This window comes from Trachypithecus francoisi, unplaced genomic scaffold, assembly GCF_009764315.1.
Source record: "Trachypithecus francoisi isolate TF-2019V2 unplaced genomic scaffold, Tfra_2.0 Contig01440, whole genome shotgun sequence".
Taxonomy (NCBI): domain Eukaryota; kingdom Metazoa; phylum Chordata; class Mammalia; order Primates; family Cercopithecidae; genus Trachypithecus; species Trachypithecus francoisi.
Window position 1 is genome coordinate 2544255 of NW_022681431.1, and position 16886 is coordinate 2561140.

General features: G+C 38.4%; 1 protein-coding gene across 4 annotated transcripts in view; it reads right to left on the reverse strand.

The window, feature by feature from the left end:
* Nucleotides 1-14739, reverse strand: part of SGCZ (sarcoglycan zeta) — a 1239166-nt gene extending 1224427 nt beyond the window's left edge. For all 4 annotated transcript variants that reach the window (XM_033225918.1, XM_033225907.1, XM_033225909.1 and 1 more), the window contains exon 1: nt 13690-14739. Coding sequence is in view for 3 of the 4 variants with exons in the window: in XM_033225907.1 (XP_033081798.1) it covers nt 13690-13728 (39 nt within the window). In the remaining variant the exon portion in view is untranslated. The remainder of the gene's footprint in view (nt 1-13689) is intronic.
* Nucleotides 14740-16886: the final 2147 nt, after the last annotated feature.

Below are 16886 nucleotides of genomic sequence, written 5' to 3' on the forward strand. Positions count from 1 at the left end.
CCACCATGCCCAGTCAAAGGCTTCTTTAAAAAGATAATATAGTAGTTCTTACATAAACCCTATTTATAACAGACTATATTTTTCTTCTTTCACAAAGATTCAGGAAAGTTAGGAAATACCAACCTGGATTTTTTTTTTTTTTTTTTTTTTTTTTTTTTTTTTTTTGAGACGGAGTCTCGCTCTGTTGCCCAGGCTGGAGTGCAGTGGCCGGATCTCGACTCACTGCAAGCTCCGCCTCCGGGGTTCACGCCATTCTCCTGCCTCTTAAAGATACATTATAATAAAATTGAAGAACATTAAAAACTAAAAGAAGGGATTAACATCTGATTTCTCATTGGCAATATGAGAATCAAGAAGACAGTGTAATACTTTTAATATCCTAAGAGAAAATACCTGTTCATCTAAAATTGTATACCCAGAAAAAAAAAATATCAAAAGCTAGAGAAAGAAAAGGACTTTATCAGACTCTCAAGAAAACTCAGTTTGCTACTATCATATGAACTTCAAACAAGAGACAAGTGATTTCTGGGATAAACAGAACTGATGAACTAAAATGGCAGAAATAAACCCAAATATATTAGATACTACAATAAATGTAAATAAGCTAAATGCAGTAAATAGGCAAAGCATTATCCAAATGGATTTCTAAAATCTAGCTATATGCTACTTTCCAGATATATCTAAAATCTGAATACACAAAAAGCTTCAAAATAAAAGAATGAAAATAATACTTACCGGAAAAACTAGCCAAAATAGAGCTGGATAACGGTACAGTGATATTCATAAAAGCTTTTATAGCTATATTAAAATCAGACAAAATGAACTTTGTGGCAGATTTCATTAGCAGAGATGAAGAAAATCATCACATAAAAGTTTAAATTCACCAGGAAAATATAATTTTAAACTTATACATATCTTATAGTCTCAAAAAATTTAAAGCAAACATTGAGAAAGCTACAAGAAGAAATAAATGCACTGTCTAAACAGTAAATTTTAATGTATCTCTAATTTATAGTTTAAACAAAATAGAAAGATCATGAAAAATTAAAACAGCATAAATAATAAGCTTAATCTAATGGACATATATAGGAATTAATCCCCAAAAAGTTAAATCATGAACACTCTTTTTAAGGAAACTCAGAATATGTACAAATATTTACTTTATACTGGCCCCTTAGCAATTTTCAACAAACTTCAAATGACTGGTATTACACAGGACTTTTTTTTTTTCTACAGTGCAATTGAGTTAGAAGTATATAATGCAGCTCAATGTCCCAAGTGTATAGGAACACAAAAAAAGAGATATATCCATCTCTTCCTAGGACTAGTTACTGGTCAATAAGTAGGAAATATTTAAGAAAAGAAGATGTATTTCAGACAAGTACATATGCAATATTACAACAGAAGGAGAGGAACTGGCATGATCAAGGAGAACTTAGTCATTCAGTGAAGTTACAGTAGAATGTGTGTGAGTGTGTGTCTGTATGTGCACGCACATGCACATATTCACATAATGGAAAGTACAAAAGAGTACTCATAGCCTGGAAATTAGCAAGCTCTGTATCATGATACATCGTGTTGAGGAGTGTGGATTATAACATAAGTAATGGGAAGTGACAATGAATTTCAAACATGTGAAAGACATATTATTTTATTCATAAAGGAAAATCTGAAAGTATGGGATGTGACTTGCTTAGAGACTGGCTGGACAGAGGGAAAGTAGTTGAAAAGTGTCAGAAACCAGGCAGTTCCTTAATAAAGAAGAATGTCCCTCTGGAGAATCATGGACAGGTCTTGCCTCCTAAAATCCACCCACTTTGCAAATGACATTTTCTTATGAAATACCTCACTATCCATTGCTATCACCAGGCATCCTTAGTTAGATTTTGCAATTCCATGCCTACTTTGATCTATGTGTACCTACATTACCTCACGCTTACTAGTCCACATTGTAACCCCCATAGAACAGCTAAACACAGCTATGATGATTAAGTAACTTCTACTGAAAGACTAAGATAACAAGGGTAAAATAATTACAAAGTCATCTAAGCAACATATTTACAGGTAACTAACAAACCAATACATTGAGTATAATACACATCTCAGAATTAAAATATTGTGGTCTGTCTTCCTTGAAAAATCCTTCAGACCTATCTTCCTACTTACTTAGCTGGCTCGCTGTGTTAGCCTACTGTCTTTGGGCCACCTCACAGGGACAGAGCTGTCAAATTCTCAAAGGCAGATAATATTTTTGAATATAAGAAATCTGATCAAACTGTCAAAAATACAAACAATCAGCTAAGGAAATTGTCAATCATAACTCATGGTTCTGGGAGAGCGTAACTCAAAGATTTCATCAAGACAGAAAATCAAAACTGATCATTATGATCTCCAAATAATCTGCGTTTTTTGTCCCCAACCTGAACATTTTAGTCTTCATCACTAGCTACTATGCAGTTTAACTTCCAGGGGCCATCTTTTTCTCATTTTTGAGGGTACCCTTTTGCATTTTTAGAGACCTCTAAATCCCACTGCATCAAGCACCAGGCCCACCCTTGGTGTCCCAGTTTCCACTCTTACCCAACTTATTCTAAAATGACTTGTGAAAATTTAAGAGAGAATACATAAATCCCTTCATGGCAATTCCAAACCCACCCTGAACCCTAGAGCTATATCACAGTAGAATTCATTATAATATGGCAAGCCTCACTGCAAGAAATACATATGTATGTCTTAGGATAAAACAGATTAGAAAAGGTGAGGACTTGGTCTAGGGTTCTAACAAGATGTGTAGAAGGAAGAAAGCACACTATACAGTGTGATGGTCTTAATGACCAGTTGGATGTATGGAATGATGACAAGGGATAAGTAGAGAAGGATCTTCTGAGCTCCAGCTTAGATGTCAAAGTGAATGGTGAAACACTACCCAAGACAGAGAATATACTACAGGAGGGGCAGACTTGACAGAAAATGAAAGGCGTCCTCCATTTTGTTAGATCAGGGTGACTGCAAAGCATCCAGGTAAAGATTTCTAGTAGATTGCTGGATATTGGAGAGGTGGGCATGTAGCCCAAGAGAAAGGTGGGAAGTGCCCAACCATAACCAGGCATCATCACCTTGTAAGTGAAAGTACAAACTGCATGAGTAGATGAGAATGTCTATGGAGTATATGTAAAGAGGGAATAGAAAAATACTACAGACAAAATCCCATACAAATGTTATGTATAAACAGAATTTGTGTATATCCCATGGCATACACAAAGGAACTATTCAATGATTCTGAGAGTGAAAGATCAAATACGTAAATAGTTATATAATGCATATACATAAAGTATTTTAAAAGTTAAATTCTTGCTAAGAATTCAATCATGTACATATGAAAGAGTTCTAAGCATTACACCAACTAATGCCACAACGAATCACGTCTTGTAATGTAAACTTTAGACATTACTTAAAGAGGAAATAATATCTGTTAAGTCATATGTTCTTTTGGGGTAGAAACATAACATTTTTTCTGTTTATTTTTTATTTTTCTGTTTATTTTTTATTTATTTGGAGTCATTCTTTCTCTCTCAAGCTATAAACTGCTGTTAACATCCCCAAATTGTAGTTGATGATTTTTCTTATTATTTTTATTCATTTCTACTGTGACACTGTTCGTCGATAAGACAACAGGTGAAAAAATGAGATTTCAATTGTCTGTATTTTGATTGCATTGCACATGTTGGAAAACACTAAAGTACAACTCCACAACTCTGAATAGGCACAGAGTTTACAAATAAGATGGACGGAGCGTCTCACTAAACATCAGAAAGTTGAGACTGGGAAGACAAAAAATTACACTCTGAGCATGTTCACAGATAATTTTCACAATTATAGAAGTCTATGAATGTCAAACCAAAGTACAGCACTATTTAATTGTTTGAGGCAGCATGTCATCATAAAATGCTGAAACTTTACCATGGCTTAAATCATATCTTTCCAAAAGTTTCTGAAATTCACTTTGAGTCGAAATATGGAACAGATGCTGGGGAAAAAAAAGTTGATACTTGCAAATGTTAAAATGTTAAAGTCAGTTGTGTTTTTATTTGTTATACCTTAAGAGCTATTAATGTTTTAGGATATAAATGAAAAAAACATATGAAACAATATATTCATATTTATAAAATGAAAGCAGGTTTGTATTGTAAGTGTACTCAGTAGCTCTTAAAAGATCTTCAGTTGTCCTTGCCACACACCAAAGATACGTTTAACTTAATCCACCTGTGTATTTCACATACTGTAATTACTAAATGCTCATAATTTCTCCCAGGGATGATTTAATAATGAGGAGTTTTACCGTTAAGACACAACACTGTGCACAGACCTGATTATTCATGGAACCGTGACTGAGGCATCAACTTTAAGAAACTTGATGAGATTAAATACAATATATAAAAGTAACTGTCCCTACTGCCTGGAACAAGCAAATGATCAAAACATTGATTTCTATAAAGTAGATGTGAAAACATTAAACATGATGTTGATTAAAATGAGCTCATTTATTTTTAACTTTTTCTAAAATAATGTCTCTGCCCTAGACAAAAGTAACAGACAATAGAAATACAGAGATTTAGAAATACAGGTGATCATTCACTACAAAGGCCAAATTTGAGAGCAATAAAAAAGTAATGATTTAAGACAGAACGCCTTAGAACAGGTAGAGGTGTTAACCTAAGTGTTAAATATCAGTCTTGTACTTTAGATATATAGTGGGTTTCATTTTGTGGCACAAAAGTTCACCAATTACACAACTATCATAGACAACTGAAGTCATGCAAACAAAAACTGGATACACACAGCACAGTTAAGCTTTATAACCTTCATAGCTCTTGACAAATTTTTTAAAAACGCAGGCTGGGCATGGTGGCTCACACCTGTAATCCCAGCACTTCGGGAGGCCAAAGTGGGTGGATCACCTGAGGTCAGGAGTTCAAGACCAGCTTGGCCAACATGGTGAAACCCTGTATCAAAAAGAATACAAAAATTAGCCAGGCATGATGGTGGGTGCCTGTAATCCCAGCTATTCAAGAGTCTGAGGTGAGAGAATCACTTGAATCCAGGAAGCAGAGGCTGTAGTGAACAGAGATCGTGCCACTGCACTCCAGCCTGGACCACAGAGCAAGACTCCGTCTCAAAAAAAAACACATAGTTATAAGTTGTGCAGAAGAGATGTGAAATACTGAAGCACATCTACTGAAACATGAAGAGTATCTAAAAAAGGTTTTAATAATTTTAAGTGTATATTTATTTATTACCACTAATTCTTTATGAAAGCATAATAATAATTTCAGAAGTCGAAAATATTATGAGGCCAGGAATTTAAGATACAAGTATTTGTTGAAGATGGACCACAAATCTGCTCCTAAGGTAAAGGGGAACTAATTTAAAGTGGAAAAACACTATCAATTTTATGGTGAAAAAGATTTATAAAATTAAATGTCAATCAGTTGCTCAGGAGTACAACTAATTCTGGTAGTAAGACTAGATAGAAGTTTTACCTCATGCATCTCATGTTGGGGGAGAGTTTGAAGGCTAGAACATGATTCAAGAAATCTTGAGGTAAGCAATTATTTCCTTGAATTAGTTTCTCCTTCTGTTTTAGATTTTAAAAGCCCTCAATTACTCTGAGTAGACACAGACTTGTAGAATCACAATGATAACAGCATTTTCCCATTTGTGACATTGATTTATTATATCATGTTTCACAAAAATGTTCTCACTCATGGCAGCTGAATTGGTTGCTTCTACCCAAGAATGGAAAGAATCAAAGGCTCTTTTATCTTAGGTAGATAACATGTATTTTTCTAGCCATTCTAAAGAAAGATGTGAGTTTAAAAACAAGTGTGGAAATAAGTTAGATAATAATGTGTGAGTTAGTAATTGAAGCATTGCATGCCTCCAGCAAAGACAAATATAGTAGGCTCTTAGTTCTTATAGATTTAAGGTTTGCATTTTTAACTATTTTGAAGTAACCCAGAATGTGCAAGAAGAGATGCGAAGTGTTGAGGCATGTTCACTGAAACATTATGCAAATAATTAACAAATATCAAGCAATGGTGATTTGACCAATAAATAAATAAGTAACTATGAATGAGGATACTAGTAAAAAAAAAAAAAAAAAAAACTATAACATGAACCACTACTTTGCAACAAGAGTAAATACTATGATGGTAGCTCAAATACTGTCAGTCTTCTTTGAAATTAGAGTATTAGAGAAATTCAGTGAAAAACCTCTACCATCAGAAGTTCTTTAAGAATTCCATGGAATTGGCTGGGTGCGGTGGCTCAAGCCTATAATCCCAGCACTTTGGGAGGCCGAGACGGGTGGATCACGAGGTCAGGAGATCGAGACTATCCTGGCTAACACGGTGAAACCCCGTCTCTACCAAAAAATACAAAAAACTAGCTGGGCGTGGTGGCGGGCGCCTGTAGTCCCAGCTACTCGGGAGGCTGAGGCAGGAGAATGGCATGAACCTGGGAGGCGGAGCTTGCAGTGAGCTGAAGTGAGCTGAGATCCGGCCACTGCACTCCAGCCCGGGCGGCAGAGCGAGACTCTATCTCAAAAAAAAAAAAGAATTCCATGGAATTTGGGCCTATATATAATAGCACAGGATTTGGAAAGAGGACATGAATTTAAGTTCTTATTCTATTATGTATTAACCCTGTGATCCTAGGCATTTCACTTGATTTTTCTGAGTCTCCATTTTGGTATCCATAAAGGGAGAAGATAATATTCAGCAGAAAATCTTCCTTTGATGTTCAAACGAAGAATTATTTGCAGAATGAAAGACACTATATAAACTATATCAGTGTGAAAATAATTTCCTTTGAAGAAGACACAAAAATGTCATTTCTGAGCCACAGACTCTGGGCCCTGGAAGATAATTCGAGATTAACTGGTTCTGAGACTTTTACCTTCCATTCTTCAGTCTACAGCTCTTGCCAGGGTCCCAGAGTCAACTGCAGATGTCAAAGGCAAGTAAGGAGAGAGTCCCCAGACTGTCTTGAACCAAACTTCCCTTTCACTGGAGTTAAATGTCAGGTTGTTTAAAACACGTTGAACAAATTCTTCAACTGTGGCTAAAAATGATTATGACAAAACCCTTTCATCAAATCTAATCCCTACCTTGCAATGACTGAGAAACCCTTGGTCAAGAAAGCTTGAGGACATACCCAAGGTGTGTCTACTACCAGTCTACTACTGGTGGATGACAGAGCCAGGGTTTGAACAATGTCTTCCAAGTACTACTCTAACCAGATCCGCACCCTTTCCACTGCACAAATGAATTTCCTCAAAGGCTACAATCTGTTAAGAGTGTGAGCTTTTGTACTTTGCATGCTTCTGAATTCTAACTGCTTCGGAGCTCCATTTTAGTGTGGGGTGACTGTTGGAATTAACTTCTAAGGCTGAAGCTTTAGCCCCTGTTTCCCTGATGTACATTGCCATGGTAATTAAAGATTTTCTGGCTGGATACTAAACTCCTTTATTTTTAAAGGTTTTCTATGTCAACTTTGCATAGAACCCTCTAGATAACCTATTTAATACCAACAAAGTGGTATAAAGTGTTCTAAAATCTAACTGTGGCTTACAGTATTTTTCAGTCAACGTACAAACACGTTGTTTAGAAGCCTCAAGAAAACTATCAAGGCAATTTGGAACAATTTTTAATTTTTAGAATATGAGGCTCTATAATTCTCTTGGAGGGGTGGTAACCTTAAATGTGCTCATTCTGTGGTTGGCATAGAAGTCTCTCATCAGTTTCACTGAGACTATAGATAAACCCATGTTTCTAGACGTTTGCCAAGAAAAAGAAGAGACTGAGTAAACTAAAAACTTTAGATATTAATATATTCTTTTTTTTTTTTTTTTTTTTTTGAGACAGGGTCTTACTCTGTCATCCAGGCAAGATCTCTACTGGCAAGATCTCAGCTCATTGCAACCTCTGCCTCCCATCTTCAATAAATTCTCTCGCCTCAACCTCCCGAGGAGCTGGGAGTACAGGAGCATACCACCATACTCTGCTAATTTTTGTATTTTTAGTAGAAACAGGGTTTCACCGTGTTGGCCAGGATGCTCTCGAACTCCTGGCCTCAAGTGATCCACCTGCCTCAGCCTTCCCAAGTATTGGGATTACAGGCGTGAGCCACCATGCCCTGCCTAAAGTGACATTTATAGAAAATGTGGTAGCTTACTTCTAGTTACAGATAGTTTTAGAAGCTAAGAATTTTGTCACAAGCCAAGCACAATTCTCAACAAATAAATGTACAAATCTTTACCTTGACATATAAGCATTTACTTATTTAAACAGTTACCAATTTAAATGCATATTCTCAAAAATCCATAGAGATTTTGAACAAAAGTAAATGGTCATTTTCCTTAGTAACTTAAAGTTGTAAGCTCTGCCAAATTGTATTTTAGCTGAAATTCTGAAACAGCATAAGAAACAACTCACTAAATATTATATAAATGTCCCAAAGACAGATGTGGATTTATTATCTTACATCAGTAAGCCATCTCGTGTAGCTATGATTTTGAGTACATAAATCTTAAAATATTCTTTTTTACCGGGCCTTCAAAATTTGATGTATTTTCAATTGGTAAACTCTAGAGATCAGCAAAATTGTAATAGCCAGGATAAAGGTTGGAACATATGCTTAGAAATGACAGTAGACCATTGAAGAGTTCTAAAATAGTCATTTGTCCAACTTCCCTCAAATGTATTTTTCTTAATTCTTTTTCTATTCATATCAAATATGTTCCCTCATCCCTCTTAATGGCATAAGCCATGTTTCACTACTGTAACATGACATTAATTTCAACTTCAATTAAACAACTCTATTTCCAAATATTAAAAATTCAAGATATATATATATATATATTTCAAAATAGCTAATAGGGTAAATTTCAAATGTCTCACCACAAAAAATGAGTGATGTGATTAATATAGTAATTAGCTTCGTTTAATTTTTTCCACATTGTAGATATATAGTAAAACATCACAGTGTAACCCATAAATGTATACAATTGCAGTTTATCAATTTCAAATGATAATAATTTTTCAAATTAAGGTTACCTGTTGCTAAGTCTTTGTGACTACTTGCTATTTTGTAAAGAGAATTGGAACTAGACCTAGAGGGAAATAAGTTATGATTCCTTTAGATGTGAAACAAGTCAAATAATTCAGTATTCACAAATATGTTTCATCTTTCTCAGCCAAGAAATGAATATATAAGTCAAGCTGCTAAAAATATGCCATTTGTTAGAGAGTACTATTTTTCACTATAGAATGACTAACATAACAAAATACCACCTACTTAGATTCATCAGAAAGCTTCCTACACTGCAGCAAGCTTGACTTTCCTGGGCTGAGTGTCCTATTGATGAAACAAACCAAAAAAAAAAAAAGAAAAAAATTAGAATTCTTCTCAGTGCCAACTCTCTTATTTGATTGAAACTGTACATGAATGTAAATGTACTATGACACTGCGTTAAGACCTCAGCATTTTTAAAATTAATCTCTTATTTAAATACCTTTTTTTTTTTTTTGGTGTATTATCATTTCTTACCCATACAACACTTTCTTAATGACCTAATTATATTATTCAGGGAAGGTTTTTCCTCACTTATGTAGGGCAAGATTCAAGTTCTTGGTAGATGAAATGTTGGTTAAATTAAATAGAAAAATGAAGCAACAGTGACGGGACTACATTTAATTAACTCAAATAAGTAAGATTATCCCTATTGAAAAGTTGTTTGATGTGTCTCAAGATTAACTATGTAGTTTGTAATTTTTGTAACCTGCAAAATAATTCAGAAAATATTCCAGGAGCACACTGTTCATGTTCTGCAAGCAGCAGAAAAAAACCTAATTGAACTTCTAGCCAGTCAGCCCACTAACAGAACAATCCTGACAGATAAATAAATAAAAGCTGGGATCTAACATGACTGCAAAAAAATTATACTACACTCATGATCTATCTCAAAGCAAGTAACAATTATACACAAATACATTCTTAGCATCTGAAAGCATAACTTAATTGCCAAATTAATACAGGTGAATTAGTACCCATATTTTAAAAGATGAATAAAAGAATCAACAAAGTCATAGACTTTATCATAACCGTTTATTCAGCCTCAATGTCTCTTCTGAGTAAATCTTACATAAAGCAAATTTTAAAGTGTCCGCTCTAAAACTTAGTTGTCTCCTTTCCAGTACATAAGATCAGTAGTTTAAAACAGAGCAACTACAGAGCTAAAATAAAGGCTACAGCTAGCATTTAAATCTCAACTGCTAAAAGGCACCCAGTACTCCGTAACTCAGATACTCCAGGATGGACGGGGCTTTTTCTAACATCAATATTCATTAACACCCACATTTCCAAAGCAGCAACCCATATTTTGGATTGTTTGATGTTGTTTCTTCTTTAAAGTAAACACCAGGGCAAAATCCAGAGTAAAGTTTGTACATTCATTGGACAGAGAAACAGAGATCAAAGGGAAAAGAACATACACATACTTTGGATGAGAACTCTCTCCCTTGCCTTGATCTGTTTCATCAGGAGTTTGTGGGCAGAATAGAAGATGAAACATACTTACCTTCATTAGCAAGTTTTACACACATAACTATATTTCAGTTTTCCATCAGATAAACACTTTAATATGCATATTGTTTAGTTGTAATAATGGCAGCAATAGCTTAACAATGCGTTTACCTTTAGTTTAAAAGTTTGCAAAAGAAAACACTATTTACACTGTATAGTACATTTTTAAAAAATCAATGTTTGCACACCCAGTACAGCAAAAAATAAAAAAATTGTTAAAATCTCAAAGAGAAAATAGTTTATCCCAAATAAAGATAAATTCTCAGAGTCTTTTTCTTAAAACCTGAGGTAAGCAGCTTCACCTAACAATGACACTAATCATCTAAAACTAAGCTAAACTGTATTTTTATAGTATTATGCACATTTATTTATGTATCCAACCCCAGTAAACATTTTTTTGTGTATTTAAAGCATCATAAAAACCAAAGTTCTGTGAAAGTTCTGTGTGGATGTGTCTTAATGTAAGCATTATTAGATCATAGGAAAAGTCAAAACATGCAAATAATGCCAAAAACAAGTATCCTAGCTTTTTTCTTCCCTCTCTCCACTGATCACCCTGGAAGGCTCTTCAGCAAGAAGCCACCAGAGACTTACTTGAACTGGAATGTCTAGAAAACCAAGCCAACCAACTCCACTAAAAAGAAGAAATCTAGACAAGTTATTCCACGTGCACTGCATTCATCTCTACAAAGTGTATGTATTTCAGAAGTATTCCACAGCCTTCGTATTCCACAAGTGTAGTCAAAACTGACAACACAAATGTATTCCCCAAACTGCAGGATCTCAAACATTTTCTAATAAGGCTGGACTACATCTCCTCACTTGCCAGTTTTGACTCTCAGAAGTAGCTTGTCCTTGACATCATTTCTCAACAACCTCAATAGATCCTTGTATCTAACATGCCTTCATTTCTTCCCAGTCATTGCCAACACACCACCTCATGCCTAAGCCTTTCCAGTTCCCTACCCTCTGCTGCCAGGGCACTGAGTCCAGTACACTCTGACTCTGAGGATCTCTGGATTATCTGTGCAGGAATAGTGACATTAAGCCGAGATCTTCTACTAATACTAGACAGAAGTTTCCCCAGTGGGTTTGCTCTTCTGCTGATTTAAACAACATTGCAGTGGCACTGGGGTTCAGAGTGGGGCAAGTTAGGAAACTAAAAGGATTTCAGGGGAAAGAATCACCCCAAATCATTTTTCCCTTCAATTTTTCTTAAGAAAACGCTCTCTTCTGTGTCATACCCTAAAGTTAACCAAAAAATAATCTGGATACTCCACCTCTGCATAAAATACAGATCCACAGTCATTTTCATACATTCTTCTTTGCATCTCAAATAAAATCCACCCCTTCATCCCAAGAGACAGGGATGCTTGGGAAAAAGAAGTAGGGAATCTTTGCAAACATAAAGGCAATGTGTCCTATGGGAGTAGAGCAGAGAGATACGAGGAAACTTCTAGTCCAGGCCAAGGTCTACTGACTATGACCTTGGCAAAAACACAGAAACTTGTTGTTGGCCAACTTTAAATGAAGCATGAAATCTGCCTCCTCCCTACTTCCCGTTCCCCAAGGAACTCAGTCTTAGGTGGAAGTGGTGTTCTAGGTCTGACTGTCCTCCCTCCGCCCTAGACTGCATCTACAATCCGTGGCGGGTGATTCTAGCAGGCGCCACTGTTCTCTGTCCCTCCTTCCTTCCGCGTCTATGCAATCTGGGGCGCCCGGAGAACTGGGCTCCTGCAAGCTCCCTGGCCAGGGCACAGGACAGGCTGCAGATAGAGGCTTTGGAGCTCTGCACGGGATTTTGCAGCCTGCCTAGCTTGTCGGACAAACCCATTTCCTTGACATTTCAGGGCAAACCTCTACTCATTTCTCCAGCGGGTGGGGGGTGCCTAGACATTCTCACTGATCAAAGAAGCCAGAATCCATCTGAACCTCTGAAATAGTAGAGCGTACCAAATGCCTAGGGGTAAAGAAGGGTGGAGGATTTCAGTAAAAGAGGTGCTCCCAGTGTCGCCCCCTTTCCCGCTTTTTCGTTTACAATGAGCGGGACATTTAAAGTATTTTGTGGTTTGTTGGTTTCTTAAAGTTTTTATTTACTGTTTATATATATATATATATATATATATATATATATATATACTTTTTTTATTTTTTTCTTGAAGGGAAGCAGGCAGCGGTGCCCATAGGCAGAGGGGCGCGTTGTCAGCCCGGATGCTCCCGCCAGGAAGACCCTCGCGGCCGAGGAGGGGACCCCAGAAGGAGAGGGCGCGGCGAGGGGACCCTGCGGAGCGCCGGGGGCGGGGGGCTGCAGGCGGGTCGGGGACCGAGTGCTGCCGGAGCCCCCAGATACCGCCCCTACCAGCCTGGCTCCAGCCTCCCCGCCCCAGTCCCCCGACCTGCTCCCGCGCCTGGGGCTGGGGCAGGCTCCTCGTCCCCGGCAGCGGGGGACCCTCTCCAGCCCCCGCACTGCAACTGCGCGGAGGAAACCGTGCCCGCGGGCGGTGCGGGGGACAGAGGGTCTCACGAAGTTCTGGGATAAAAACGGGCTGTCGCTGCAGATGCCTCTGTCACGCGAATCTCTGAGCGGAAATGCACTGTCCCCGTGCCGGGCGGGGGCACAGGCGGGATCGGAGCCGGGGAGAGGCAAAGTGGCGGCGCAGCTCGGACAACTTTGCTGGGAAAGCAGGTGACAGTCGGCAGAGCTGGTGCCGCTGCCTTCCCAGGGAGACTAGTCAGCACGAGGCGCAGGGTCTGCACCCCAAATGCTGCCGTCACGGACCAGGAGGAGGACTGGGTGGCCGCTGGCGGGACGAGCAGGCGGGGAGGGCGCCCAGCCCGGGAGTGCAGCCGGGCTCGGAAGAGCCGCCCTCCGTGTCCTCGGCCCCAGGAGGGGCGCCTGCGCCCGGGTGTGCGTCCCCCCAGCGCCCCCTCGCCGTCCCGCGGGACCACCAACTACTCCGCGCCGCTAGAGAAGCCCCAGGAAGGAGAGGGGAGAGCGGGGAACGCCGAGAAGCGGCCGCGACGCCCGCCCGGACCGGCACGTACCTTGAGCTCCTCAATGTCCAGGTTCGTTGATCTGTCCATGGAGTGCAACTAAACGAAGTGGAGAGGAACCGGGCGAGTGGCACCCAAAAACAATCTAGTCTTTTAGTTTCCAGCTTAAACTCAGCTTTATCCTCCTCCAAGCCCCGGCAGCTCCTCTCAGTCTCATTCTTCGTGGTCACGCCGCCTCCACCGGGTTAAAAATAAGGAAAATAAATAAATAATAATATTTCACTTTGTTTTACTTCCTCAGAGATTTAGTGACAGGTGATCTGTACCGCGGTGCAACACAGCTGAGTCGATTGAAACAAGGGCCAAAAGAAAAAAGATATCCACTCTATTTAAGATTATTTCTTCTTCTGCAATAAGCTTAGAAACCAGCGAATTGCTGCATCCTGAGAAAAAAAGCTGCTTCCTTGGTCAGCATCATGCGGCAAATTTCAAGCAAATGTGTTCAAACTGAAGAGAAGAGTGTATGATAAAAGCTTTCCTCCGTCAGGCTTACTCTGGTAGCTAATTTAGCTCCAGTCCCAGGCATTAGCAATGATCAATTTCCCTGGCAAGATAACAGAATCCCCGAAGTCCTGCATAGACTTAAAATATGTCTTGTAGCTGAGAGGTATTTTCTCAGTGGGGAAAAGGAGATAATCAAGTCAGAAGGGAACGTTCTTCTTTGAAGGTTATGCTAAAAGAGTTGAGAGAATAGGAGGTGGATCCTACGGAGAGAAAAGAGGGAGAGAAAGAGAGAGAGGGAGAGAAAAATTTTCCTCCTGCTTTGCTGTTTTACTGGCCTTCACCACCAGGTGACTGACTTCGCTTCTCTCTTCCCACAGCCAACACTGAGGGGATTTCTCTCATCTGTCAAAAAGCAACATTTCCTCTCCAGACAAATACTATCGCTGGGTCTTAAAGACTGCCCTCTGTCCGGAATCCACTAGGTGACAAGCATTTTAATTCATTGCGTACGTTGCTTCATCTTCTTCCTGCAGATCTGGGAGGAACATGCCTGTGTGTATCATTCACATGTATTTAAATATATTCACTTTAGATCTCTCCTGCTTTCAGCATCAGATTTTTTAATTTAAAAAAGACTTTTAAAGAAAGTGACAGATAAGACTATTAAAGGAAATTTCTTGGAATGACGGTTTTTATGATAAAGCAGTCTTTTATTAGAAAATTGTTCTTACATAGATTCTGACAGGTCAGTGCATTTAACTTGTAGGTTGTAGATTTGGGGAAAGGGCTCATTTTCTTCGTTTAAATGTCTCAGTGTAAAAGCTTCACTTTTGAAGGGTTTTAAAGATTTGTATTTTATTATGACACACAAACTATTGAGACTTAAAGATGTTTACAGATTTGGAAGAGGAGCTGTATAAATACTTTTTTTTCTTAAAAAAAAAAAGTCTTTCTTTTTTTAGGATTTAAATATGCACATTCCAGTCCCATGGTCTCTCTCTAACATCATCTCTTTCCTCGCCCTCCCTGAATTCCAGCCACCTGGTCTACTGGTGCACCTGCCAGTACTGGCTCTTTAATTCTCAATCTTGCACCCTCGTTAAGGACAGCTGTCTCTCCCACAGTTCTTTATAGGTTTCACATTTATGCTTCTGACTAAAGTCACCTGAGCAGAGAAAAATTTTCCTCAGATGAGTCTCTCAGATATTCTCCTTTATCCTCTTGTCATAGCAACATTGTTAATTTATCATTATTTAATGTATGCCGTTATTATCCATTTGTTTGTATGACTCCTCCAGTAGACTATAAACTCTTGCAGGCATGTTCTGGATCATTCTTATTCACCAAAATGTCCCAAGAGCCTAGCACACAAATGTGCATGGAACAGATAAATATGTGGAAAGAAACCTTTGCAGTTAGTACTCTAATGTCTGAAACCCTGATGACTCCCTCCTCCCCTCCCCAGCACCAATGGGGCACATCCCAGTTTTTCTCCTTCTACTTTCCAGCTAAGCCTGGAGGGCTCAGCTTTCTCATGCAGCATGTCCAGTTTGTTAGTTTAAGCCTAGTCTATTCCATGCACTTGTCTAAGCTATTTTTCTTTTATACTTTGACTTGTGACTAAATTTTTTAGGTTAACATCAAGTAGCCAAAAGTCCATAATGAGTAGGGCCGAACATCAAATTCTCATAATAAACTTCAGGTGCTTATAAGACAATTATTTTGCATAATATATGATGAAAAATGATAAAGGGTCAGGTTGAGAGTAGATGAACTTATATAAAACTTTCAACTCTAAAAAAGAGCTTCTCTTCTAGAAAGTATCAACAACTCAACATGAATAAAGATAACTACTAGGATGATGCAAAAGTAATGGCGGTTTTAGCCACTGAATGGCAGAAACCACAGTAACTTTTGCACCAACCTAATACATAGGTTTTTGAAAGTCAGGTCACTCCATATGAAATAATTTGAAATTCTCTGTCAACTAGTCATTGCCTAACTTTAGAAAATGGAATAAAACAAGCAAATTTATTTTCAACGTATTAGCAAAGCGATATTATTTAAGGTAAGTTTTCAATTTGCAGTTGTGAAAATGTAGTTCAAGGAAGGTATCCATAAAAATGTTGATGTTTAATTATTATTCAGAAAGGGAAAACTGCAGATAGTTTCTTAATATGACATATTATAGTTGAAAGAAAAAATGATATTGTTCTTAACAATTTCATGTGTGTGTGTGTGTGTATATATATATGTATGTATATAATGACTAGCTTTAGTGAATTTTTCGTTTTTTTTTTTTTTGAGACAGAATCTCCCTCTGTCACCCAGGCTGGAGTGCAGTAGCCAGTTCTCAGCTCACTGCAAGCTCTGCCTCCCAGGTTCACGCCATTCTCCTGCCTCAGCCTCCCGAGCAGCTGGGTCTACAGGCACCCGCCACTGCCCCCAGCTAATTTTTTGTATTTTTAGTAGAGACGGGTTTCACCGTGTTAGCCAGGATGGTCTCAGTTTCCTGACCTCATGATCCGCCCGCTTCGGCCTCCCAAAATGCTGGGATTTACAGGCGTGAGCCAGCACGCCAGGCCTATCTTTAGTGAATTTTAAACTATGAAATTATATCCAACATTTGATGTTGACCAGACTGACATTATAAGCCAGTGGTCCCCAGCTGATATGGCTTCTGGGTCCCTACACAAATCTCATCTTGAATTTTCCCTCCCATAATTCCCACATGTTGTGGGAGG